Source organism: Molossus molossus, unplaced genomic scaffold (assembly GCF_014108415.1).
Source record: "Molossus molossus isolate mMolMol1 unplaced genomic scaffold, mMolMol1.p scaffold_m16_p_18, whole genome shotgun sequence".
Classification (NCBI taxonomy): domain Eukaryota; kingdom Metazoa; phylum Chordata; class Mammalia; order Chiroptera; family Molossidae; genus Molossus; species Molossus molossus.
This window is the reverse complement of record NW_023425353.1, coordinates 61,922,654-61,950,439: the sequence shown is the minus strand read 5'-3', so window position 1 is coordinate 61,950,439 and position 27,786 is coordinate 61,922,654. Positions and strand designations below refer to the sequence as shown.

At 51.7% G+C, this 27,786-nt stretch overlaps 2 protein-coding genes across 3 annotated transcripts in view; one reads left to right on the top strand and one right to left on the bottom strand.

Annotated features, from left to right (window-relative positions):
* The window catches only part of LTF (lactotransferrin), a 31,634-nt gene extending 25,948 nt beyond the window's left edge, over positions 1 to 5,686 (top strand). The window contains exons 15-17 of the mRNA XM_036267053.1: positions 3,369 to 3,553; positions 4,585 to 4,774; positions 5,627 to 5,686. Of these exons, the coding sequence (XP_036122946.1) occupies positions 3,369 to 3,553; positions 4,585 to 4,774; positions 5,627 to 5,661 (410 nt within the window). The 3' untranslated portion in view covers positions 5,662 to 5,686. The remainder of the gene's footprint in view (positions 1 to 3,368; positions 3,554 to 4,584; positions 4,775 to 5,626) is intronic.
* Positions 5,687 to 13,171: 7,485 nt separating this feature from the next.
* CCRL2 (C-C motif chemokine receptor like 2) lies at positions 13,172 to 19,024 on the bottom strand. Of its 2 annotated transcripts, XM_036266589.1 has the most exons (4): positions 18,878 to 19,024; positions 17,224 to 17,377; positions 16,348 to 16,422; positions 13,172 to 15,847 (listed from the first exon to the last, which is right to left on the bottom strand). In XM_036266589.1, exon 4 carries the CDS (start codon positions 15,833 to 15,835, stop codon positions 14,759 to 14,761), a length of 1,077 nt encoding a protein of 358 aa, XP_036122482.1. In that variant the 5' UTR covers positions 15,836 to 15,847; positions 16,348 to 16,422; positions 17,224 to 17,377; positions 18,878 to 19,024; the 3' UTR covers positions 13,172 to 14,758. The 2 variants fall into 2 exon arrangements, with proteins under 2 accessions (XP_036122482.1, XP_036122483.1); XM_036266590.1 differs by lacking the exons at positions 16,348 to 16,422; positions 17,224 to 17,377; positions 18,878 to 19,024 and adding an exon at positions 16,214 to 16,339.
* Positions 19,025 to 27,786: the final 8,762 nt, after the last annotated feature.

Here is a 27,786-nt window from a genome sequence, read left to right as displayed (position 1 = left end):
CATCCATCTGTGCATTTGCACACTCACAGACACGCATACAGTTCCACTAGAATTTATGAACCGTCCATCTGTGCATTTGCACACACACAGGCACGCATACAGTTCCACTAGAATTTATGAACCGTCCATCTGTGCATTTGCACGCTCACAGACACGCATACAGTTCCACTTAGAATTTATGAACCATCCATCTGTGCATTTGCACACTCACAGGCACGCATACAGTTCCACTTAGAATTTATGAACCGTCCATCTGTGCATTTGCACGCTCACAGACACGCATACAGTTCCACTTAGAATTTATGAACCATCCATCTGTGCATTTGCACACTCACAGGCACACATACAGTTCCACTTAGAATTTATGAACCGTCCATCTGTGCATTTGCACGCTCACAGGCACACATACAGTTCCACTTAGAATTTATGAACCGTCCATCTGTGCATTTGCACGCTCACAGGCACGCATAGAGTTCCACTTAGAATTTATGAACCGTCCATCTGTGCATTTGCACGCTCACAGGCCTGCATAGAGTTCCACTTAGAATTTATGAACCGTCCATCTGTGCATTTGCACACTCACAGGCACGCATACAGTTCCACTAGAATTTATGAACCGTCCATCTGTGCATTTGCACGCTCACAGACACGCATACAGTTCCACTAGAATTTATGAACCGTCCATCTGTGCATTTGCACGCTCACAGACACGCATACAGTTCCACTTAGAATTTATGAACCATCCATCTGTGCATTTGCACACTCACAGACACGCATACAGTTCCACTAGAATTTATGAACCGTCCATCTGTGCATTTGCACACACACAGGCACGCATACAGTTCCACTAGAATTTATGAACCGTCCATCTGTGCATTTGCACGCTCACAGACACGCATACAGTTCCACTTAGAATTTATGAACCATCCATCTGTGCATTTGCACACTCACAGGCACGCATACAGTTCCACTTAGAATTTATGAACCGTCCATCTGTGCATTTGCACGCTCACAGACACGCATACAGTTCCACTTAGAATTTATGAACCATCCATCTGTGCATTTGCACACTCACAGGCACACATACAGTTCCACTTAGAATTTATGAACCGTCCATCTGTGCATTTGCACGCTCACAGGCACACATACAGTTCCACTTAGAATTTATGAACCGTCCATCTGTGCATTTGCACGCTCACAGGCACGCATAGAGTTCCACTTAGAATTTATGAACCGTCCATCTGTGCATTTGCACGCTCACAGGCCTGCATAGAGTTCCACTTAGAATTTATGAACCGTCCATCTGTGCATTTGCACACTCACAGGCACACACACAGTTCCACTTAGAATTTATGAACCGTCCATCTGTGCATTTGCACGCTCACAGGCCTGCATACAGTTCCACTTAGAATTTATGAACCGTCCATCTGTGCATTTGCACGCTCACAGGCACGCATAGAGTTCCACTTAGAATTTATGAACCGTCCATCTGTGCATTTGCACGCTCACAGGCACGCATACAGTTCCACTTAGAATTTATAAACCGTCCATCTGTGCATTTGCACGCTCACAGGCCTGCATACAGTTCCACTTAGAATTTATGAACCGTCCATCTGTGCATTTGCACGCTCACAGGCCTGCATACAGTTCCACTTAGAATTTATGAACCGTCCATCTGTGCATTTGCACGCTCACAGGCACGCATACAGTTCCACTTAGAATTTATAAACCGTCCATCTGTGCATTTGCACGCTCACAGGCCTGCATACAGTTCCACTTAGAATTTATGAACCGTCCATCTGTGCATTTGCACACTCACAGGCACGCATAGAGTTCCACTTAGAATTTATGAACCGTCCATCTGTGCATTTGCACGCTCACAGGCACACATACAGTTCCACTTAGAATTTATGAACCGTCCATTTGCATTTGCACACACACAGGCACACATAGAGTTCCACTTAGAATTTATGAACCGTCCATCTGTGCATTTGCACGCTCACAGGCACACATACAGTTCCACTTAGAATTTATGAACCGTCCATCTGTGCATTTGCACACACACAGGCACGCATAGAGTTCCACTTAGAATTTATGAACCGTCCATCTGTGCATTTGCACGCTCACAGGCACGCATAGAGTTCCACTTAGAATTTATGAACCGTCCATCTGTGCATTTGCACGCTCACAGGCCTGCATAGAGTTCCACTTAGAATTTATGAACCGTCCATCTGTGCATTTGCACGCTCACAGGCCTGCATAGAGTTCCACTTAGAATTTATGAACCGTCCATCTGTGCATTTGCACGCTCACAGGCACACACACAGTTCCACTTAGAATTTATGAACCGTCCATCTGTGCATTTGCACGCTCACAGGCCTGCATACAGTTCCACTTAGAATTTATGAACCGTCCATCTGTGCATTTGCACGCTCACAGGCACGCATAGAGTTCCACTTAGAATTTATGAACCGTCCATCTGTGCATTTGCACGCTCACAGGCCTGCATACAGTTCCACTTAGAATTTATGAACCATTGATCTAAGTGATCTCCACAGATCAGATGTCAAATTTAATTTTAAACTTCCATAGGATTTTACAACTGTATTTTATTGGAACTGACTATATTTGAGAAACTCTTCCTTTCTCTGGTTATTCTGAGAGCATTTGACTATGAAAGGAAAGAGGAAACAGTTTCTTCCTGAACATAAACCAGCTATTCTTATTCTGGAACTCACAGGAAAATATGGCACAGATGGAAAGTTTTCTTCTTAAAAACTAAAAATTTAACAGCTTTATTGAGATACAATTCATGTACCGGAAGTCTACCCGTTCAAAGCGTTCCATTCAGCGGTCTCAGTACAACCATCAGCACAGTCCAGTTCTAACGCTCACATGGCTGCACAGCGAAACCCATGTCCAGACAAGCCCCCAGCCTGGCCAGCATCTCCATGTCGGCCTTGTCATACACTGAGCGACACTCAGTGAAAACAACCCGGGGCTACGGGCAGGCACTTCCCCACTCCCCCAGAGCTGGCCGCCACCCACCCACTCCTGTCTCCCCAGATCAGCCTCTTCCAGACATGTCACATACACGGAATCCTACACTCTGTGGCCTTTTGTGACTGGCTTCTTTCACTGGGCGTCGCGTTCTCAAGGCTCACCTGTATGTAGCGTCAGTACTTCACTCCTTGTGACGGCGGAACTCATTTCGTTGAATGGATACCGCATTAGCGTGCGATACGTTTGACCGGGCTTTCTCCCCTCTCCACATCGCCAAACCCAGTGCGTGCATTTCGAGAGGCCAGTGGAGGGTGACACCCACCCAGAGGGACCCTTTGACCGCCGCCACCTTCTTCTCTCCCCAGGAAAGGGCACGGAAGCCTGGGCGGATGGCTTGAGGCTGGAGGACTTTGAGCTGCTGTGCCTTGACGGCACCCGCAAGTCTGTGGCTGAGGCCGAGACCTGCCACCTGGCCAGAGCCCCCAGCCATGCCGTGGTGTCTCGGAAAGACAAGGTGGAACACGTGGAGCGGGTGCTGCTGGAGCAACAGGTACGGACCCTCAGGGCCTCGGCCCTTTCCGAACCGCACGGGCTTCTGTCGGGCGGGCACTCACAGCGCTGGGTCGGTCAGCCCACGACAAGCCAGTGGTGACCGTGTTTGCTTCATGCGGTGCGGCTGCCCAGGGTCCCAGTGAGGACAGCAGAGGCTTCTGCCCCGGGATTTCCGGGACTGACCTAACGTCTGCCCCGAGTCTCCTGTCCCTGACTTGGGCGCACGGCCCGGCTCAGCTAGGAGCCTTCCTCCCAGCTCGGCAGAGTTGCTCAGTCAACGCTCCCGAGTCTGGGCCGACGGAGTCCTGCTGGTCATCGCTAGAACGGCAGACCCAGAACGCCTGAAGCTGTCTGGCTCTGTGAGAAGTGGTGGGAAGGAACGCCTACCGCTTCCTTCCAGTCTGGGACTCTATTCGAACTGCCAGTCTTGTATGAAAGCATCATGCCTCTAGGTGTGTTAAAGACAGGGGCCCTGGAATGTCCGCCAGGCACAGGAGTGGCGTTCACGGAGCCCTCACGGTGGCCCACGCACTGCTACTGGTACGAGGTCTGCTGGCACCGAGATGGCCACGTCCCAGCTCAGCCCTGTGGGAGCTCTGGGCACGGAGGCTAAGTGACCAGCCCAAGGCAGTGACCTGGTTGGCGGCAGGTGATCTGCCTCTGGGAGAGCCGGCCGCTGGGAATGCCGTGATGATCAATGTTTGGGGCTAAGTCAGAAACCCTCACCTGTCACTTAGTCACCCCAGCAAGTTCAGGGAAAGAGGCCACAGATGAGGAAGGAAGGAGAGATGGCGGGAGGGGAGATCAGAGTGGCTGAGGGCCTGGGTGCTGCCCAGGGTGAGTCTGTCACCTGGGGCTCAGGCTGCAGGAGGACGCGGGGCAGGGGACACTCTGCCAAGGCAGTGGCTCCGTCCGGCCAGTGTTTGTCCCAGGGCTGATCCTGGACGGGGGACACGTCCTTGGCCTCCCTCACCCATCCACTCGCCTGCCCTCCTCGGCCTCTCACGTGCTGTCTGTCCTTCGACACAGGCCAGGTTCGGAAGAAATGGACAGAACTGCTCAGGCACGTTTTGCTTGTTCCAGTCGGAAACCAAAAACCTTCTGTTCAACGACAACACTGAGTGTCTGTCCAAACTCCATGGCAAAACGACGTATGAAAAGTATTTGGGAGCAGAATATGTCAGGGCCGTTGCTAATCTGAGAAAATGCTCCACCTCCCGTAAGTGGACGTTAATAAGACATCATGGAGCGTTGCAAGGCCGGGCGACGGCTCTGAGATTCTGTGCCCCCCGATCACCCAGAGTCGGGGGCACTGGCTGGGGCGGGGGGCTGTGGTCCAGGGAAGGGGGTAGGGCCAAGAATCTCTATATCAGTGGCTCTCAACTTGGGCGATTTTGCCCTCAAGGGGACTCCCGGCAATGCCTGGAGATATTTTTGATGCTCATAACTTAGGGGGCACTGCTGGTACCCGTGGGTAGAAGCCAGGGAAGCACAGATCGGCTCTCACAATGAAGAATTCCCCGGCCGCAGAGGTCGTGCCAAGGTGGAGAAGCCTGCCCTCTGTCCGCGAGGTCTCGGGGAACTATGCTGCAGGTGGTTCTGGGGCTGCACTTGGAGAAACAGCTGCAGGCATTCTTGCAAGCAGCCAGCTCACAACCACATCTGCACACCCCTGAGGGCAGGGCCTTTCTGTCCCACCCGAGCCCTCGGCCTTAGCACAGTGGCTCGTTTGTGAACAAATGAGCGAATGAGCAGGTGAACACTATTGCCAACAGATCTGCATAAAGATGGCGTGTTAATTGCTCACATGCCAGAGATTAGGGGACCATCACCGTCGGTTAGAGAGAAGTTGGGTGGTGGTGCTCAGTCCCAGAGCAGGGCCCAGCCATGTTGGCGAGGGCCGCAGCTGCCGAGTGCTTCCTTGGGCCATGGGCAAGCGAGGGCAGCCCAGCATTAGCTCATGGTGGTGGGAAAAGGGCAGAAGAAAGTCTCTGTGTTAGTGTCCTCCTGGATGAACTTGTTGATTCAAGAAGAAATCAGTTTCTAATCTCCTGCTTTGTTGTGTCCATAGCCCTTCTGGAGGCCTGCGCCTTCCTGAGGAGGTGAAGCCCAGGAAGACGGCCCCGCCCCCCGGGAGCCCCGCCCCCGGGAGCCCCGCCCCCAGGAGCCCCGCCCCCAGGAGCCCCGCCCCCGGCCTGCTGCGCCCTCCCCCTCCGGAGGGGCAGCTCACCAGTCACCCCTGCTTTCACAGTTCCCTGCTGTCATCTTAGCAAGAAATAAAGTCAGAAGTGCTGTTGGCTTTCATCCCTCATTAAGCATCTTTCACCTTTGATGAAATCTGATACTGAAATCTGGTGTCTGACCAGCTACCCTCATGGTTGGACCTTCCCCCCAGCTCTCAGTCCTCCCCTTCCCACAGTCTTGGGTGTGCCGGATGTTCCGGAATCTAAGGCCAGGCCAGGAGCTGTTCTCTCCGCGGACGTTTCGTTGGACATCGACATAGTTGTCTCAGTGTGCGTGTGCGTGTGTGAGAGTGCGTGTGAGCGTGTGCACGTGCACGTGCACGTGAGTATACGTGTGTGCATGTGTGAGCGTGTGGGTGTGTGCATGTGTGCACGTGTGTGAGAGTGCGTGTGAGCGTGTGCACGTGCACGTGAGTATACGTGTGTGCATGTGTGAGCGTGTGGGTGTGTGCATGTGTGCACGTGTGTGAGAGTGCGTGTGAGCGTGTGCATGTGCATGTGCACGTGCATGTGAGTATATGTGTGTGCATGTGTGAGTGCATGGGTGTGTGCATGTGTGCACGTGTGTGAATATGTACGTGCATGAGTGTGCACGTGTGTGAGTGCACATGGTGCATGTGTGTGAGTGAGAGTGTGTGTGTGTGAGTGTGAGTTATTGCATGTGTGTGTATTTCTAGGGCAGGGGAGGGAATAGAGAACAGGAATCCAGGGTCAGTGGAAGAAACAGGATATCAAGAAGACTGGCCCGTATTTGGTATTTTAAGTAAACAGCAGCAGGTGTAGTAAATATAAAAATATTGGCATCACAGGAAAATGTGAAAAACTTCTATCCCCTGGCCTTATTGGCCCCCCTCCTCTGGCTAATCTCTCAGCACTCGTCCCCCCACCTTTTCTCAGCCACCCTCTTCAAACGCGGTCTATGCGGCTGGCTTCCCTTTCTCCAGCGGGTGGGGTGGGGGGTGGCCACCCTGGCATTCTCTCTCCACCCGCTGTGGTTCGATTCAGACCTGTTCTCTCTCCTGCTTGGTTCTGGAAAGGGCACCCCTGCCTCTCAAGCCTAGTGTCCCCTGTGTGTCCTGTGTGTCCCCATGCTTTCCTTGTCCCGATGCCACCAGAGGGAGCACCAGATGGCTGGTTCTAGCTACAACTGCACAGCCTCCCTCACTGGGGCAGCGGGGTCCATGCTGTGCAGATCCCTGCCGTCACCAGGCCAGCAGCCCTCAGGCGAACACCCAGGGCAGTGTTTTCGTGCTGGGAGGGCACACGGAGAGGGCAGCACCCGGGAAGGAAAGGGTGGTGGCGATCAATAATGGGCAGCAGCTGGCGTGGGGGGAAGACACGTCCGGGGGAAAGGGAGGCCCCGGAATCCATGGACTTCCAGGAAGACCCCGAGCCCTGTGCCATGCGGGAGACCAGCACCAGGGCTGTGCTATCTGAATTTAAAGGAGAATTCCCCCTCCAAAGTTGGAGGGTGTGGAGACTTGGGTAAGGCAAGGCTAGATGGAGAAAGGGGTGGAAGCACATTTCCTTCCGCTGCAGCTTCCCCGGGTACTGGTCAGAGCGTCTGTGCCGAAGGAGCCCACGTGGGGACTCGTCTCAGCAGAGGACGCCCCTCTGAAGGGCTGCAGAGATTCCGTGAGTCTCGTAGCCTGGGGTGCGGGTGGGGACACAAAGCCCAAGCTGTGCCCACGGTGAAGTCTCTCAGTCGGGGTCTCGGTTTCCTGAAGTTAGACATGTGCCCGGAGCCCCGGAGCCGCTCAGATGCTCTCCCTCCAGCCGCCCCGTGCCCAGGCCCCGCAGCCCAGCCCCCGACCTGCCACCAACCTTCGGCCCCGGTCTTTCCTGCTCACACGTCCTTGAGCCCCAAGTTGCTCACTGTCTTCCCGGAGAGCTCACCCCAGCGTCCTGCCTCCTCTACGCCTCCAGCCCCTGGCAGGGCCACACCGATGTCACATAACGTCCTGAGTATGTTACATGGGCTCCTTCCTTCTTGAAATTCCCTGCGCCCCGGGTTCCCAGAAGATTCCGCCTCCTTCCGCGTGTCCCTGTGGAGAACGACCCCTGAAGATTTGGGAATGTGATCTGACCCTCGTAGGCAGACCTCTGGCCTCAGAAACCCAGAGAGGAATGCTCTCTTGGCCAGTGGTTCTGCTCCAGGCCCTTGTCTGAAGAGTTGACTTTTCCAGAGCTAGGTTGTGCTACTTCAACTGCAAAGTACAAAAACAAACAGAAACCAAACCCCAAACCGGTCTCAACTTTCTGTTTCCTCCTCACTGAGTTGGGAGAGAGCCTGAGGGGGTCATACCCTAATATTTCAAATTATTAAATGTAAGATACGTTTTGTCCTCCACCCTCGACTGCCAGAGAAAGGGGGAGAAGGCAGACAAGGCAAGCGAATATGACCCGTGGGGCGGGAACACTGTCCCAGCAGGCTTTACTCCAAGGACCCAAGGACCCACGGACAGGCAGACACACTCCGCAGGGCCACACGGCGCAGGGCGGGCCGAGCCTTTCCCGACGCTGCCCTTCTCGCCGCCTCTGCCCCCCGGCGCTACGGCCGAGCCCTGCTGCACAGAGCTGGGAAGAGAGCCAAAGAGGGTACAGGGCACCTCCTTTTCTGAGCCCGACCTCGTCAGGGGAAGCCACGCCGTCCCCATCTTCCTGACGTGGAATTAACCTGTATGTGTCAGGGGTCTTCAGACAACCCGAACCACTGAGACTCCAAAGGACGGCTACATGGAAGAGGCCGGCACATGTGTGCCACACAGGACGGGGCAGGGCAGTGGCTCGGGAAACACACGGGAGGAAGCAGCTGCAAAGCGTCTCATGGTGCCTGGTCCGAGAGCAGCCAGCGGACCACCTTGCCAGCCCATAGAGGGTTCTGGGCAAAGTCTGGGGGCGGTGCCCTTTCCTGGGTATGTGTATGTACGGCCCCCTTCCAGGGATGGCGGCCTGGTGAGCGATGTGGGTTGGATTTTGGCCCCTGTGTGCCCCACATCTGGGTGCTGTGGGCAGGGCTTGGCCTGCACAGCTGCACGGGCCACCACAGAGACAGAACACTGACCAGGGACAGGGTGGCCCCGACCCCTCCTTTCCCTCTCCCGGTGACCTCTGTGACATCTCAGTTTCTCTTGCACCGAAGCTACTTTCCCTTAGAGAACCGTGTAGTTGCTTCCAGGATGGGCTCCCGAGGGGGAATCAGACACGTTTCTTCTCAGATGCACTCCGGTCAGGCCACGGCTTTATCTTGTATCGCCAGTGACTCCGTGGCCCAGCAGTGACTCCACGGCTCCCACGCCAGGCCACGCCAGGCCACGTCTTCAGGACTCTTTTGGGTTCATGTCCTTAACATCTTTGTATCTATCTAAATGGTATGGGCACAGCAATTCTGAACTCTTTTATGTGTGTGTAGAATCGAGAAAATGAGTCAGTGTGTTGATGTTCTTGGGACCTAGAGTGACTGTGGAGGCAGGAAAATGGAAACACGTAACGGAGAAAACAGGGCAGACCTGTGGGGTGAACTGCAACCGGAAGTATTGGTGCAGACTTAGCATTTAGGTAAACAATTTTTTTTTTTTGGTAATACAGGTCTACTAATGAGAAGAATGAGATTCTTTTTTTGGAGGATAAAATTTTGCTTAAATGGGGCTCAAAGTCAGTATTCCTTATTATTAAAATTGACTGCAAATGTTCATCGGTTAATACTGATCTGTAGTGAAATTTTACATTATTTCATTTTTGAAAATGTCTTTTCTAATAGGTGCTGCCCAATACTGATGCGAGTGTGCAAGTATGTGATTTTAATTGTGCATATTTATCACTTGGAAGAAATGTATTGCATTACATCCTTCTCTTGGTGTTTGCCTTCGAGCAAGGCAGTCAGGTGGTGCAGATGATTGTTCTTCAGGTGCACAAACTGACTCTGAAACATGGAAATCTCTTTGTCTTTGCATTGAGGTCTGAAAAACACCTGGGCCAGTAGTGTGAGCTCAGAAAATAAATCTGATACAAATTTTGTATGAAAATAGAGATCTCATTTATCTGAACTTCTATTGTATGGAAAGTGTGGCTTGACATTTCTTGTGATTTAAACATTAGTTGCCAAGTCACTTTGTGGCTGTATGTGTTTCATATGTAAGTGTGATTTTGCCTTGTAATTCTAGGTTGAGTTTATTAAGAAAATAAGTTTGCAGAAAAAGCTAATTTTCAGAGCCATTCAGTGTTCTGCAAGGTAGATCAGGACAGTCCTTCTTGTTCCAAATAATTCCAGTCCTGGCCTTGACCTTAAACTATCATCAAATGGCTTACTATTGCTAAGCCATCAAACTACTGTATGGCAGGGTGAATCCAGAGATTACATTTTTATTTCTGGGAAAAAAAAGAAAGATCCACAGAACTGATGATGGTTAAATCCATGTGAGTAAATGAAGTTCATGTGGACACTACTGGTTTAATGCACAATCATGTATTAAAATATTTCCTACAAAGTACCACTCATGAATAATCACAGACTTTAAACACCTCCCATTTTCAAAAACTCTGTAAATTTGTCCAGCTAAGCCTTTTTCTGCTTAACACATATTTTAACCACCATCAATCGTAACACATCTTAGCAGATTCCACTTCAGATTGTTCTGAATGAGTTCTTTCTCAATTTCTTTGAAAATATTTTCGCCTGTAGTTACTGCATGTAGCCTATTTATGGAGGCTAATTTTTCACACACTTAAAACTCACCATTGACTCCTCAAACAAAAAACAATTGACAGCATCTGTAACATCTGTCAACCTGTCAAAAGCCATGGAAAACCATTCAAAATCATTTGTTTCATTAAGAAAAAAATTGACTATTGGTATTGTTTCTTCAAGCAGACATCACCAAAGAAAAGTTAACAGACTTAAATGAGTTTATTTTCTCTGGACAAATATATATATATATATTTACTGTTTCAATCAAACAATTTAATTAACCCAACATAGTTAAATGGCTTTCCTTGCTTGGCTAACCAATGAACCATTCAGAAAATTACTTTGCTTACAGCCTGGTGGTATGCAAAACGAGCTAGTCACAGAAGTACTTACATTATGAGAATGAGACTATTTATATAACCTTTAAAACCATCGAAAACAACACTATGTTTTGCTTATGAGTACCTGTGGTAAAAACGGAAAACTGTGGCAGGGAGGGAGGGAGCAGATCTATGAGGCGCCGAGTGCTCCCCTTGCCCCGAGACACAGCCTGTGGGCCGCTCCAGAGGCAGCGCCGCCGGCCAGGCCCTGGCCCCGGCTGGGGAGGAGCCAGCCCTCCCAGCTTCAGGCGGTTGGTGGGATCTGGGTGCCCGCCCCTAGGGGTGTGCTGCTGGCCTTTCCAGCTGAAAACAAACAGCTTCTGAGGGTCTTTACTACAGGGTTCGAAATAGGGCCCCGGCTGAAGTGCCGATTTGTCCCAGCAGAAACCACACCTGAAACTGCCCTGCAGCGGAAGTGCCCACTGGTTACGTTCACAGTGGTCCGCTAACATTCTCCAAGTCCATGTGGCTTCTGCACAAACCAAACCGGCCCTTGGAATGGGGGTGCTCCCCCTCATCTTTCAAGTCCTCGCAGGGATCCCTCCAGACAAGCAGAGTGTTTCTGTTGAGCATTTTGTCAGGTAGAGGCAGTTCCGATGGCCTCCACGTGCCCTTTTCCCCCGTGACTGCCCTCACTCTGCCCACAGGCCAGAGAATCAATGTCAGGTGCTGAGAGTGTGTTCTGGAGCTGGGGGAATAGCTGTTAGATTCGTTCAGGGACCGTTTGGACCCACTGAGACAGACCTGAACGAAAACTCCAGCGATCACTCAGTCTCTGGCAGCCTGAGAGGGGCGGGTCTTATCCCAGGGGTCTGAGGCTCAGAGAAGCCAGATGGCTTATGTTAAGTCCCACAGGAAGACACAGACACCCCTTCCCAGCCCCTCCTGAGTGGTGGCTTTTAGGGAAGTGACCCATGCCCCAGCTTGTAGCTAAAGGCCAAACCTCAGGGAAGCATCAAGGGTTTAATTTGGATCAAAGCTTTCCTTCTGTTAGATGTGCCAGAGATAGTTCTTTGGAGAAGTTTGTTTTTCTCAGTGTCTATAAATGGGCGGCCGAGGGGAGCAGCGATGATAGCACCCGCCGTCCCCCAGTCCTTTGGACCGCTGCAGAGTCCAGCACAGTGATCCACGGGAACTCACTCTGTCCTGCGGACATGCGAGGAAGTACTACTGGGTGGGCCGATGGGCAGGAGAGGAAAGAACACAGATGTCAGAAAGTGACAAGCCCGGATTGTGACGTGGCAGCTGTGACTTAAGCCTCAGTTTCCACTCTTCTAAAATGAGGCCGATGAGACTCAATTTTCTCTGTAAGACTGCGATGCAGACATGATGTCTGTGAAGGTGCTTTGTAAGGGATGAAGCTCTATTAAAATTCAGGAAGGGGTGGGCAGTTCCTAGGAGGGGAGAGAACATGGGCTCACGTGGCTACATCACATTTGAAAAAAGAAAAAGGCAAAATTGTTTGTTGTGTAATGGAAATTCAAATTGAACTGGGCACCCTGAATTTTTTTTTTTTAACTTTAAATGTTATTGCTTTTTCATTCACTCTATTGTGTTTCCTGTTTTCAAATGTGCTCCATTTGTGCCCACAAATAAACAGAATTGAGGTGAGAAGAGAGGTGTTCGTGAGATTTCAATCGTTCTCTCAAATGTCACCGATAAGAATGACAACTTGGTAGGACATTTTTTTGCATTAGGAAATAATTTACAGTCAAAACAGAAACACTATCAGTTTTTCTTGAATACACTAGCCCCCTTCTCTGTTTATTGGTTGTTAATTTTCTAATGTGATCATTTTTAGAGAAGCATGTGTTATTTTTTACCTTTAGGATAACTGTCTTTGTTTTCTGACACGGGAGGAAGACCTCACTGAATTATTAACATTCTCATTACTTGTGTCGGCTGTTGCAGCTGAATCGTCCATCACAAAGTTTTGATTTTTAATAACCATTTTACCCTCAGTCATTGTAAGTTTGTGGATAGATCCTTATTCTCTATACACTCTGTTTTCATTCTGAAAATTCCAACAGGATCTGTTGAGCTCATCACTGTGTCTATAAACATCTGCAAATGATACTGTTTTCTCTGAGATTCTGTCCCACGTGTGGTGGAGGGGTGGAGAGTGCTAACCCACCTGTGTAGATTTGTGGAAATGTCTCTGTCCCTTTTCTTTCTCTTCTTTAAAAATTTTTTTTTTCTTTATTGATATTAGACAGAGAGAGGAAGGAAGGAGAGATAGAAACATCGATGAGAGAGAACAGTGATCGGCTGCCTCCTGCCTGCCCCCCACTGGGGATCGGGCCCTGACCGGCGATCTCTTAGTGCATGGGCTGACACTCAACCACTGAGCTACACCGGCTGGGTCCCCCGCCATTTTCATTTGCTATTTAATGGCATTCTGGAGGAGTCTTGGCTTAGTCTGCTTGGGCTGCCGTAATACAATACCAAGGACTGAGTGGCTTAAACAACAGAAATTTATTTCTCATACTGCTGGAGGCTGGGAAGGCCAACATCAAGGTGCCAGCGTAGCCAGGTTCTGGGGAGAGCCCTCCTCCTGGCTCGCAGATGGCCACGTTTGCACTGCACTCACATGCTGGAGAGAGAGGATCAGGAAGCTCTTTGGCCTCTTCCTATGAGGGCACTAATCCCATCACGAGGGCCCCACCCTCATAAATTTATCTAACTCTAATGACCTCCCAATGTCCCTATGCCCAAATGGCATCATGTTGGGGGTTGGGTTCAACATATAAATTAGGGGGGCACAGTTCATCCATAGCCTCCCCTCAAGATGTGGAGGAGCGGTGCTTGCTATAGACTGTGTTCCTATGGGGTCTCCCCAGATGTCACCTCCTCTTCCGCCCTCCTCAGTATGGAGGTGAAAGGTTGGGGTCCATGGACATCCATGTTTTCTCCGTCAGCTCTACCTGGGACATGTGACAGAAACGCGGGCACTGGATTTCCCCACGCAAACACTTGTGATGTTTTATAGTCACAGGCTGGTGAAGCCTGAGGCCTATGTTACACTGAAAAGGACTAAACATGCATTGCGTTAACTATTTCTTCCTAAACCTATTGTGCACTTACTATTGTTAAATAACAGAAAGATGCAGTAGAAAGATGGGAGGCTCCCAAGTTGAGGGCGCCTGAGGGTCTGGCGGGGGGAGCAGCCAGGAACACCCAGAGAAGGGCCGCAGACCATGTCCTCTACCTGCCTTTGTCCAGCGCCCCCCGCCAGGCGGCTCTTCACCTGTCTGCAAGAACACGTGCCTAAGAAATGCTTCTAGAAGAATGGGTCGCTTCTAATATGAAATGTGGTCCGACTGGTTTCAAAAGTACATATTCATTCCATGTGTTTTCTTGCTCAGTATTTGGAAGTTTGGAAGGCTGGACACAGCACAGGCTCGGGAGTGAACAACAACGAGGTCTGTGTCCCAGCCCTGCCTCTCCGACTCTGCGGTCTGAGACACATTTTTGAGCTGCCGGTTCCTCCGCAGAGAAATGAGACCAATTCCACCCACACACCGTGGACGGGAAGCGAGGCGTGAAGTTCACGTTTGTAAAGAGCCTAACACAGCACCTGAGACAAAGCCAATGCTTGGTAAATGCCTGCTCACCCCCCATCCCTGAACCGACCTCATGCACGCGTGCAGAACAATGAGGGAGCCTCTGCTCTTGCTCCGAGGGCGCTAATCCCATCACGAAGGCCCCACCCTCTAACCGCATCCAACCCTAATGGCCTCCCAAAGCCCCTGTGCCCAAATGGCAGCACCTGGGGGGTTAGTGCTTCAACATATAACATGGGGGGGGCACAGTTCACCCACAGCCACGACATATAAAACAGAGCAGTGAGGAACAAAGCAGCGTTCGTCTGTCCCGCCGTTGGCGGGGCCGGGTTACAGTGCAGTGCAGTGGTCACCTCCGGCCTGCGGCGGCGCTCGGGCAGGGCCCTCGGCGGGCGGGAGCGGGGCGTCGCCACACAGGCAGCAGAGCCGGTCCCGAAAGGCCTTGTCGAGGAGCACGTGGAGGAGCGGGTTGACGCAGCAGTGCGTGCTGGCGATGATCCTGGTCACCTGGATGCTCCTGTCCAGGTCGTAGCCGCTCCTGCAGTCGTGCAGGGAGAAGGACTCCTTGAAAGTGGACAGGAACAGCGCGACATTGTAGGGTCCCCACATCAGAAGGAAGACGGCCATTACGGCGAAGACAAGCTTGAACAGGTCAGACCTCCGCTCCCTGCACCTCAGCGTCTCTCTCATCCGCACGAAGCAGACGATGAAAACCAGCAGCGGGACGAGGAGCGCCGCCACGTTCACCTTCAGGGTCAGAAAGTGCTCCCAGAACGGCCCCCGGGCCGGCAGGAAGTGTGGCTTGCTCAGGGAGCACGCGGGGTGCTGGCTGTCCACCTGCCACCCGTGGAACAGGAACTCGGGCACAGTGAGCAGGATGGCGGCCAGCCACGCCAGGACGCTGGCGATGACGCCACAGGGCACCCTCTTGGCGGCCAGCGACAAGCCTCTCACGTGGGAAAACACCAGGTAGCTGTGCAGAGTCAGAAGGGCACTAAAAAGCGCCTCGCTGTGCAGGCCCACGGAGGAAAGTGTCACGAAAACTGTACACGTGGGGTGGCCCCGAATCTCCTCGTGGGAGGCAGCACGAGCCCAGTACGGTAAGGTAAGCAAGAAACACAGGTTAGACAGTGCCAGGTTTAGGAAATAGATATTTTCCACGTGTCGGAGTCTTTTGTATTTTACCAGGATAAACACAACCAAGATGTTGTCCAGGAGGCCAACCAGGGACACCGTGGTGTAGAGCTGAGGCACCAGCCAGGACGAGAGGACTTGGGGGTCATATCGGTGGCACTGTCCTATGTCACCGTTGTCCAGATCGCCCTGTAGGACGGTTTCATTGCTATTCTGGTCTCCCTCGATGAGGACGTCGTAGTCATCGTCGGGTACAGACGTGTAGTTAGCCATCTTCGGGCCGCCCTGCAGAAAAAGGACAAGTTATTTCCCTGCATCCAGCTGCGTCCTGGGGGAAACGACAGACAGACTGATGCCCACGAAGCAAGCTCTCCCTCTTCTGGGGCTTAGCCTTAGCCAGAGGATGTCCACCGCTCAGAAGAGGGAAAATAAACATTTCTCTGACCGCCCCTCCGTCCCGAGTGTGGCTGTCCCCATCCAGGGGCAAACACAAGTAAGCGGGCGCTTCTGAGAACTTCATTCTCTTGGCAGAAGCGACACTTGCCCACTTGAGGACACCATGTAAGAAACACACAACGAAAGAGAACCAAGAACCAGTTTCACAAAATTGGTGTCAGTACTAATTCCTTCCTGTGTAAAACGTTTGCTCACCCCTGAAACGGCTTCCCTGTGACAGCTGAGAGGTCTGAGTTCTGTCGAGGACAGGAACAAATGTTTGCAAAAACGAAACCATCCCCGGCGTCCACGTGGACCCAGCTGATTAAGTAAGCAGACGGGTGACTTACCACTTGACCGAGCTGCTGTGGGAATGGCCTGGACGGTGGGAAGACCGGCTTCCTTCTGAACAGACGGTCCTGACCCTTCGGGGCAAGAGAAGCCACTGTTTGTCCCTGATAGCTCTGCCCACCAGCCACTCGCAAGCTGCCCCAGACCCTCAGGGTGTTGCTTGAGCCTCTGAGGAAACCAGGAAGTTGTTTTGTCTGCCGCCTCCCCTGCACGCCGCCTCCCCCTGCACCCCGCCTCTGATTTCCCTGTCCCCCTGGCTGCCCCAGATAAGGGAACTAAGCTATGCTGCCCCTCAGTGATATGGAGGGTGGGAGAGGAAGGCATGTGTCACCGAGCAGGGACCAGCCAGCAGCAGAGAATCGTCACCAGTAATGCCTGCAGACCCCAGGGGCCTGATGCTCAGAGACAGTGCCCGGCGTGTGCTTGGGTTTTTATTGTCACTTTGGAGAGACATATGCTTTGGCTGAAGGCCAGGGTCTGAAGAGAGGATTTCCTGGCCATGGCAGCCACAGTGATGCCCCTTGGGAAGGGGGCGCAGACAGGGGGCATCAGTGCAGTGAGTGGGGGGTGCCGTGAGCACCGGCAGGGGGAGCCAAGGAGTTAGGCAAGCTGCTAGGAGCGGATCCTCTCCTGCAGGGAGAACCCAGCGCAGGCAAATTCCACTGTGAGGCATCAAGCTGCAGCTGAGAGAATGTGAGGACAAGTTCAGCCCAGAAGGGCTGCCTGGGGGTGGCGTCTGAGGCCAGAGAGAGGAAACTGAGACGAGAGTCCAAATTTGGAGTGGCGGGAGATGGTAGGAGGGTTGTGGTGGAGAGCACGGGGACGGTTTGGAAGAAAAATGAACTGGGAAGAGGAACTTGAAATAACTGAGAAACCTGGATGAAGTCCCAGGTCAAGTCCTTGCATCTGTGATTGAGCTCAAGCGGGGACCTGCTGTTCAGATTTCTTCAGCATTCACGTCTCTGGTTAAATGACATCCTGTTAGTGCCAAAGAGGTGTTCGAGGCAGCATTCAATACAGGACGTGGACCTGTTGAAATAGAAATAGAAATAAGAAAACCATTCCGAGAAAGAAAAAATAAACACAAGACGGGCCCAGACGGACATGTGATTGAAGATTAAATTTAACTCAAAGGGAGATGCATCATGCCCTCCCCCTGCCGAGGTCAGTGCTGGTGGGAACCAGGGCCGTGACTGGTTCCCAGCGAGTCTGCCCACCTCCACCCAGTGTGGGAGTCTGAGTGAGGGTCACTGTGCCCTGGGAAGCTCTGCCCACTGGTGGCAGCTGAGGCCCTGAGACCAGCAGTGATCAGTCCCTCCTGGGACTCTACCTCCTGCGGTCCGGCTATTTGGAGTCACACCAGCCCCCAAACCCCCAAAACCTGGACTGAGTAGGTGATGGCAGCTCCTATTACCTGATGCCCACTGGTCAGTCGCAGGCAAGGGGATAAAAGTCAAGTCCAGGGTTGAGACTTGAAAAACCCCATGAAAATACCCCCTGCACGGGACGTGCTTAGTGGAGGGGAAAGGCAGGCCGCATGTGATGTTTGAGTTTCCCAAAGGAAAACACTGCTTTATGAATTCAGGATCACCCTGACTTCCTGCTCTTCGCTTGGCCTTTCGCTTTCAGTATTATTTTATTTTGGCTTGCTTCCAGCCTTCTGCGTATCCACTGGTCAGTCCCCTGTCTCCCGGGAAGCCCCAGCCTGAGACCGATCCATCACCTCCCCTCTCTCCTCCATTCTCCCTCTGAGTATGGTTTCTAAGAATAGCTAGTGAGCACCACTTTGCCAGAAAGACAGGATCCATCACTAATTTATGGTCTCCAGTCTCAACTAGCTTCCAGAGACGTTTCTACTTTCCCCGGGTAACTCTTTTGAGAATTCCCAGTGGGCACTTTCTCCTGTTTTCCATCGGCTATTTCAAGCAATTGAGAACACCCAGTCTTCTCAAACCCACCCCCACCATGTACATTCGTGCTCAGATGACTTCATCTCCTTTTCTCAGAACTCTCTCAACTTCTGGGGCCACAGCTGCACATGGACTTGGGGCTACCTCCACGGACTCTTTCCTCCGTCCGTGGACAGCGCTGCTCCGAATTTCTCCTGCGCTCTGGATGTCACCAGCTCCTATCGGTTATTTCCACATTTGGTTTTAGCTTCAACCTCTCTTTCTCTGTTGGATTCTTCAGAATTTTATTTTATTTTATTATTATTTTTTTATCCTCACCCGAGGACATTTTCCCATTTTTTTGTTCAGGTAGAGTGGGAGGGAGAGAGAGGAACAGAGAGAGAGAGAGAGAAACATTGATGTGAAAGGAACACATCGAGTGGCTGCCACCCACACGACTGACCAGGGCCGGGGACAAACTGCAACCGAAGTACGTGCCCTTAGCGGGAACCGAACCCGGGTCTCTCAGGACCGCAGGTTGACGCTCTAACCGCTGAGCCAAACCGGCCAGGGGGGATTCTTCAGAATTTTAAAATGCTCAGGTCTCTCCCTTAAAGAAAGCCTATGAACACACCCTTACCTTGCTTCTTTCCCTCTCTCTTCTGACTCAGCCTCCCTAGTTGTCCAAACTCACTGGTGCTTAGTCATCATTGTTTATTCCCTGCTCAGTCCCCTCCAGCATGGTTTCTGTCCCCACCACTCCACTGGAACTGGTCTCCCCAGAGTCACCAACAACTTCCTGTGGGGAAATGAATTCAATTGCTCAAAGTTGAGGTAACTAACACGTCACGCGCCCATAAACAGGAAGTGTCCGGTATCTCCCTACCCTGAAATACTGCAAACAAGAACCAAACCCTAAAGCCAACCACACACAAACACCCCTGCCTCTGGGGCGCCCACGCTGACGAACGGCTGCATGGTTTCCCCCCATCTTTTTGTTTAATTGTGGCAAAAGATAAATAACAAAATTTAGTGTCTTAACCATTTTTAAGCATACAGTTCAGTGTATGCTTAATGTATTAAATGTATTCATAATGTTGCGCAAACACCACCACCTTTGCTTACTGTTTTTGAAACCCTCACAGAAGTAAAAAGTATATGAGTATGGAACTTCCCAGTGGAGATGGCGGAGTGGAGCAGGATCTCACGCTCCCTCCTGCAGTGCCTTTATAAAATGCCAAAACACAGTTTCAACAAAAATTTTGCAAATTTGCCAGTAGCAACTGAACAAGAAACAGGGCACCATCTTGTTCCCAAAACTTTGAAACGTGGTGCCTTGAAGCTGTGTAGTAGGACCCTAGTCCTACTACAGATACAATAGTGAAGAAGGATGGAAATCAATGAGTCCTGAGAATTATCTCCATGCTCTTCAATGAGGAGACACAGGGACACGGGTGTGTATGTATCCCTGAGAAGAGAAAGGAAAAACACTTAGTGAGTAAAATCTCCCATATTCCAGAAGGTTTTCTAGGACTTCTCATATTCTAAGACAATGTGCTGAGTTAGGGTAATATAACACATCCCATAAGAATGGGATAGACCCTTGTTTACACTGAGTAGGTTCTGATAATAATATTTTGCTCCTTTTTAAAAAAAAATTATCTTTATTGTTCAAAGTATTATAGATATCCCTCATTTTTTCCCCCATTGACCGCCTCCTCCCCACTCCTGCCCCCTCCTGCCTTCCCCACTACTGTCTGTGTCCATTGGTTATGCATATGTGCATAGAAGTTCTTTGGTTTATCGCTTCCTGCACTGCCTCCCCCTTCCTGCTGAGGTTCGTCAGTCTAACAACCAATTTGTACTTCTTAATCCCTTCACCTTTTTCACCCATCTCCCCAAACCCCCTCCCATCTGGCAACCATCAAAAAGTTCTCTGTATCTATGAGTCTGTTTCTGTTCTGCTTGTTCATTTGGTTTGTTGACTCAATTGTTGATAGATATGTATGTATTGCCATTTTATTGTTCAAATTTTTGTTCTTCTTCCCCTTCAAGAAGACCCATCCACATTTCATATAATACTGGTTTGGTGGTGATGAACTCCTTTAGCTTTTTCTTGTCTGGAAAGCTCTGTATATGTCCATTGATTCTAAATGATAGCTTTGCAGGATAGAGTAATCTTGGTTGTAGGTTGTTGCTTTACATCACTTTGAATATTTCTTGCCACTCCCTTCTGGCCTGCAAAGTTTCTTTTAAGAATCAGCTGATAGTTTTATGGGAGCTCCCTTGTAAGTAACAAACTGCTTTTCTCTGGCTGCTTTTAAGATTCTCTCTTTGTCTTTAACCTTTTGTATTTTAATTATGATGTGTCTTTGTGTGGGCCTCTTGGGGTTCATCTTGTTTGGGACTCTCTGTGCTTCCTGGACTTGTATGTCTGTTTCCTTCACCAAGTTAGGGAAGTTTTCTGTCATTTTTTCAAATAGGTTTTCAATTTCTTGCTCTCTCTCTTCTTCTGGCACCCCCATGATGAGGATGTTGGCACCCTTGAAGTTGTCCCCAAGGCTCCTTACACTATTTTCATTTTTGGATTCTTTTTTTTTTTTGCTGCTCTGATTGGGTGTTTTTTGCTTCCTTACATTCTAAATTGATGGTTTGATTCTTGGCTCCACCTACTTTACTATTGAATCCTTGTAAATTATTATTTATTTCAGTTATTGCGTCCTTCATTTCTTACTGGTCCTTCTTTATGCTCCTGAGGCCCTCACTAAGTTCCTTGAGCATTCTTATAACCAGTATTTTGAACTCTGCATCTGTTAGATTGCTTATCTCCATTTCATTCTATTCTTTTCCTAGAGTTTTGTTCTGGTCTTTCATTTGGGACATGTTTCTTTGTCTCCTCATTTTGGATGCCTCCCTGTGTTTGTTTCTATGTATTAGGTAGAGTTGCTATGTCTCCCAGGCTTCCTGGGGCGTCCTATTATAGTAGGTGTCCTGTAGGGTCCAGTGGCATAGCATCCCTGGTCACCCCAGCTGGGCCCTCGAGGTACACCCCTCATGTGAACTGTACACCTTTCTGTTGTAATTGAGTCTTGACTGCTGTTGGCACACCAATGGGAGGGATTTACTTGAGCTGATCAGCTGCAGGGACTGGCTGTGCTCACTGAACACTGACCACTGACTACCTTAGAGGGTCAGCTGTGCAGGGACCCACCACACAGAGCAAGACTTACTTCAGCAGGGCTCTAGTACCCACTGAGTCCACCTCTTGAGTGTGTTGCTTATGGAGGTAGTTGGATCATGGTGCTTTGACGTGGTCTGAAGCTGTCCACTAGGTGTACTGACTCTGGGGCCTACTCAGAAGCATAGGCTAAAGTCAGCCATTGCCAGTGTTCTACTTGGGGCCACCAGGCATAAGCTACAAAGCGATCTGCAGATGGCTGCTTCTTGTGCTGGGCTTGGAGATGCCCAGGAAAAGCTAAGCTGTGAACCAAGGCTGGCTGCTCTGAGTGCTGGGCCTGGAGCCACTTAGCAACAGGTACTGGGCTCACTAAGACCAGATGCTGCTTGTTTGAGAGATTTTAGAAAAATCTGAAGCATGAGCCAAGATAGGTCACTCCTGTGGTAGAATGACTGGAAACAGCTTGGGTGAGGCCAAAGTTTGGGTGGGGCAGGGCCTCAGGGAATAGCCAGGGCGGGGCAAACAGCGTGAGCCAGGTTGCTGGAATCCCAGATATGGCGGCTGTCTGCCGTTCCCATGGGGGAAGGTCTCACCAAAGGAACAACGGCTTCTGCCAGCATGTCTGTCCGGAAGAAAGCTGACTCTCTAGCCCTCACCTCAATGCTGAACAACTCAGTTCTTCCCCGTGTGTGTCTGGTGCCTTTCAAGCCGCCTCCCCAACGCTGGAGCCTGGAGGGTGCGAGTCTGAGTAAGTCCTTTAAGAGGAGCTGCCTGGGGCTCCAGCAGCCTCAGGCTCCCTCAGCCTCAGTTCCTGCTGATTTTTCAGCCAGAAGTTATGGGGACTTCTCTTCCTGGCACTGGAACCCTGAGCTGGGGGCCTGGTGTGGGACGGGGACCCCTCAGTCCTCAGGGGGAACCTTCCCAGCCGAGGTGTCCTCCTGATTTTTTCCTCCACCCGTGGGTGTGGGACCCACCCATCCACCCCTCCTACCAGTCTCTTTGTGGCTTCTTTAATTTTGTAATTGTAGGACTTCCATCCAGCTCCACTTCAGGCGGCTCTGAACAATGCTTGTCCTGTAGTTTAGATGTAATTACGGTGTGGTTCTGGGTGGAGGCAACACCGTGTTTACCAGGCCACCATCTTGACCGGAAGTACGTTTTGCTCTCTTTTCAAGGATCTTGATTCCTTATAAAAATTTTCATCAGATCATGCTTTAATCACATCGTTCAGGGTTTAATCGGGGTTTGTGAAGCCTGCCGAGTGTTTCTGATCCATTTCCTTGTATATTTGTAGTCTCCATGTGGGTTCATATTTATTGGGGATTATTTTCTTTGCAGAAGCTTTGTGTGGCCTGAAGGGGAAGCACTCCCTCCGGAGAGGTTTTGGATTTGTTTCAGCCAGAAGCTCGAGAGGCATCAATGGCCTGCCATGAATTTTCTTGGCCTGGTTTTGGGGTCTCCCATTTTGAGGGTGTTATAAAAATGAACTTCATATTTGCATGAGGCACAGGTTTTGGGTTCCCAGAGGAACCTTTTTCCTGTACTGCTTAGAGCCTAGGCAAGAACTGATGAAGCTGTGGGTGACTGTCTTCCAGTGCCCTTCCCCGCGGGCAGCTTTTCTTTAGGATGTCTTCGTTGTGGCTCCCCAACTCACGTAGCCCAAGGCTTCGCTGTCTGCCTCAGGTTGGAGTCACCCCGAATGGCCTTTTTATGTGCGTGGCCTTTCATTTGTCTACATCAGACAGTGATCGACATGATAAATATCCATTGAGTAGTGTTTCAAGGAATATTTGTTGAAGAGTGTCATTCCTTTATTTCACAGGTATTCAGTGCCTACTGTCCTGTAAATCTTCCTTTCCCCCTCTGTATCCACTCTCCTCTACCCTGCTTTATGTCCAGGGAGACTTTAAGCCCCTGGCCTCTGATTTTCAGCTGGGTTTGGCCAATGGTGAGTTTTAGGTAGGAGATTGGAGGCTCCTTCCTAGTGGGGTCTCTGGGGTCTCCTTCTCGGCTGGGCAGGTCTTGTCCAAGAGCACCCTCTCCTGACCCCTGGGGTGAGAACGGCAGCCCGCTCTCCCAGCACAAAGTCCTGTACTTAGTGCTGAGGTTTCCCCACCCCTGTCTGAGTCTTTGTAAAGAACCCTTCACCAGAATTCCCTCAGTTGCCTTACTGGAGTGCGCCCCATGATTTCTAGCAGGACACAGCTTCCAAGTGTCAGGAAGTTTGCCCTGGGAGAAAATGGTGGGCAAAGTAGACCTGCTCTCTGCTCTCATGGCACTGACATTCTAGAGGGACATGCCAGGTCCATAACTGGCTGTGATTCAGGGCGTCACGTGACATGCCAGGTCCATAACTGGCTGTGATTCAGGGCGTCACGTGACATGCCAGGTCCATAACTGGCTGTGATTCAGGGCGTCACGTGACATGCCAGGTCCATAACTGGCTGTGATTCAGGGTGTCACGTGACACGCCAGGTTCTTAACAAACTTAATTCAGGGTGTCATGTGACATGCCAGGGAAGCACATGGGAGCCATGGACAGTCAGCAAGGGCACCTGGCTCAGCCCAGGGGGCCCAGGGAAGGTTTCCCAGGGTGGGTGTCACCTAAGCCAAAAGCTTGAGTGGGAGTTCGCCAGGCGAGGAGTGCATAGGCCTCTTCTCCTCCCCCCCCACCCCCCAAAGTCTTCTTTGCAGGCCCTTGAGGGGCCATATCCTTGTAGCTCAGAGGTGGGACAAGGGAAGTGAAAGTCGCACAGTTTAAGGTGGCGAAGTCGTATTGCCTACGGGCGTCTGGCCGAGTGCGGATGGAAGAGGAAGCTGGAACCGAGAAGTAGACTGCTTTCGACTGCACTCCTGGGGATGCGGAGCTCTGGGAGGAGTTGCATGCAGAGGTCTTGTTAGGGATGGCTCCCAGGGGACAGCCTGGAAGGGACCCAACCGAGGCGGGCCCCAGCGAGAGACGCTGACCACAAGGAATGACAGCTGAGGCCTCAGCTGATCCTGCAGCGCTGTCCAGCTGAGGGAAGGGGTCAGGCCTCTTGCATCCCACATCAGCCAATCATTGGCCTCAGCCATCCTGTGGGAGGGGCAGAGCCTGGCAGGTCCCAGCTGCTGAGGGTGGTTCCCAGTGAGGGGTGCAGCGGCCCCAGCCCCAGCAGCTGGGAAGGTGGATGCGTTGACCTTTAAGAGGGCATCTGTGTAGAGCTCACAGTGCCCACTGCACATGCTAGGGTTCTGGGTTTCCTGTAAATTTTATTTACCCTAACAACAAGAAATGGAAACTGAATGTGCAAACCGCTATGTTGTAAGCCCATGAGCCATACTCGTGTGCAGGAGTCATGTGCACGCTGACCACTCATTCCCTTGACCGGGCCCTTGCTTACTCACTGTGGTCATCGGGAGGGAAGAGAAGCATCAAAGGAGAACTGAAACGTCCCCTCCCCCGCCTGCCCACACCATCCTCCAGTTTTCCCTTTTCCTCCTTCTCCCTCCCCATCCAAATGGCCATACTTCTGCCTTTGTAAGGTCTGGTGGGTTGGACAGTCACTGGTTTGACATTAAGCATATTTTAAAGAGATAAGAAATCTTGCCTGGCTGGAGTGGCTCAGTTGGTTGTGTCCCATGCACCAAAAGCTTGCTGGTTCGATTCCTGGTCAGGGCACATACCTGGGTTGAGGGTTTGATCCCCAGTCGGGAAGTATATGAAAGATAACTGATGTTTCTCTCTCATGTTGATGTCTTTCCCCCTCTCCTTCTCTCTCTAAGCATATTCTCAGAATAGGACTAAAAATATTTAAAACAATAAAGAGATAAGAAATCTTTTCTTATGAACAGAGGTAAAGGTAATAAACTAAGTAGTATCCTCGCCTTAAAAACCTTCCCTTTGCTGGCAGGTGTAGCTCAGTGGATTGAGTGTTGTCCCATGGACTGAGAGGTCCCAGTTCAATTCCCAGTCAGGGCACATGCCCCGGCTGTGGGCTTGATCCCCAGTAGGGGGCGTGCAGGAGGCAGCCGATCGATGTTTCTCTCCCACATTGATGTTTCTATCTCTCCCTTCCTCTTTCTTAAAAAAACCAATAAAAAATATTTAAAAAATATTCTCTTTAACAAAATTAAATCATGACAGATTTTAAGTGTGCAAGACAGGATTGGGGTCCTTGGCCTGGGTGGTTGCTCTGGGCCCTGCTAGCGCCAAGGCCCAGGTGAGCCCCATGCTTTGGGGAATGAAGGCTGTGCTCCCTCCTTGCCCAGTGCTCCCCCAGGGAGGGTCCCTGAGACCCCCAGAGCCATTCCTCTAGACTCCCAGGACTCGGTTTGAGCTGCTGTCTGTGCACCCAGTCTGAGCTGCCTGTCTCTCCCCGCCTCAAAGGATTCAGCCACGCCCTCTGGAAAGGTCTTGGAAAGGGCCCCTCCTTCTCCCAGAACTAGGATCTCCGAATCACAAAGGCTGGTCCTGTCCCCTCCGGAGAGCCCAGAACCTGGGGACAACGTTGTGCGTTTCTAGAGGGGAGAAGGAAGTACGACTCTGTGCCCCTTGCCAGTCTGCACAGGAGGCCAGGCAGGAGCTGTCAGGGCTCCTGCTCCCCTGACTGCATCACCCCCACGTGGATGTTTTTTCCGCCTTTATCTTGCTTGGCGTCTCCGCAGCATTTGCCATCGCTGACATTTCCTCTTCCTCCCAGAGCTCTCTTCTCTGCAGTGGCTCTGCCTGTCCCCACGCACCTTCTCCGGGGCTCCTTCATGCCTGCCTTCCTCAGGGTTGTGCCCTGAGCTGCGTGTCCACTGCCTGGGACCCCAGCCAGGGTGCTCCCCGTGCGCTCTGCTGGGCTCAAGGCCAGCCCATCCAGCTGGCCGACTTTCCAGCTCAACCTGTCCTGAAGACAGAACTCCTTACCTCATATCCTGAACCAGGCTGCCCATCCGCTGGCCGGGTCCCAGCCTCGACCTCCCTCCCTCCCTGAACCCAAGTCCCGATGAGTCATTCTCCTGGTAGCTTTCAGAGGTGTGAACGCTCCACTCGGAGCTCATCCCCTGGCGGAGGCCTCTGTTGTGTCCCCAGAGCAGCACTGGCAAAGCCCTGCCCGGGGGTCTGCCTCTTCCTACACATTCTCCATATGCCAGGGTCGATCAGATGTCCAAGCTGTGCGCACCCCCTGCCACCAACCGCCATCCATGCCTCCGGGCCCCACATCCTTAGCAGGTGCAAGGCCCGCCCTCAGCTGCCTCCGACTCCGCAGCTTCCGGTCCCTCTTTCCACTCCCTCCTCACTCTGCTCTCATGAGCACTCACGGGCCCAGAAGTAGCCTCCGCCCGGGCCTGCTTGTTCCCGCAGAGACCCCCGGGTGTTCACATCCATGCACTTCTCGTGTAAGAGACTCCTCCATTTACACACAAACTGGCTCTCTGGGAAGACACCTGGACCTCTGTGTTCTAAGGGCGGCTTGCCATTTGGGGACAGGGACACTCTGTCGCCGGGTCCACGCCTGCCGCGCGGGGAGCCTGAGAGCGTCTGGCCCCTGGTGGGGTGCACCTGGTGGAGCGACATGATGGATGGGTGAAGATGGAGTAACCGGGGACCCCAGAGTCTCCTGTGGCCATGCCAAGAGTCCAGAATGTTCCATGAGTCTGGAGGAAGCTGCAGCAGCCTGTGAGGGGCCGAAACCAGCCCACCACGGGCCTCAGTGTCCTCCTGGTGGGGCTGGAGTGGGGTGTCCCAGCCACACACTGCTCACACTTGGGACTGGACGCGTTTTTCTCGTGGGGCATTGTCCGGTGCCTTTAGGGCGTTGAGCAGCCTCCCTGGCCTCTCCCCCAAGTCCTGACGACCAAAATGCCTCCAGACAGGGCCGGATGGCTCCCAGAGGAAGATCGTCCCCTGGTCGAGATCCCCTGCCCCAGAAGAATCAGCTGTGGGAGTGGGAGCAAGTGGTACCCCACAGCCAATGAATTCCATGCACCCTGACATTGACTGGGAAGTCAAAGGCCCCATGAACGTGCTGGGAAGGGTGAACTGGGGCGGTCTCTAGGACAGATGTGGCCCCGGATGACAGGTGTGCTTGGCTGTAGGTGGTCTCGTCTGCGCTTCTGAGCTGGGGCTTGTTATACACACAAGACATCAGAAGGCTGCCCCCTGGTCCTCAGGCTGTAGCTGAGCCGGGTCCCTGCCAGGAAGCCAGTGTGAGCGCTGGGGCTGGGAGCCGGCCTCCCTCCCCGTCCTGGGTCCGGTCTCAGATCTTACCTCTCTCCCTGGGGACAGGAGCTGGCTTCTCAGCAAGTGTGGGCGGATTAAGTGATTCTTAAAATGCAGCCCCTGCCGTGAGGACACTTTCCCCTGTGCTCTGTCCGGAGAAGGACGGGAAGGAGCTTCGACG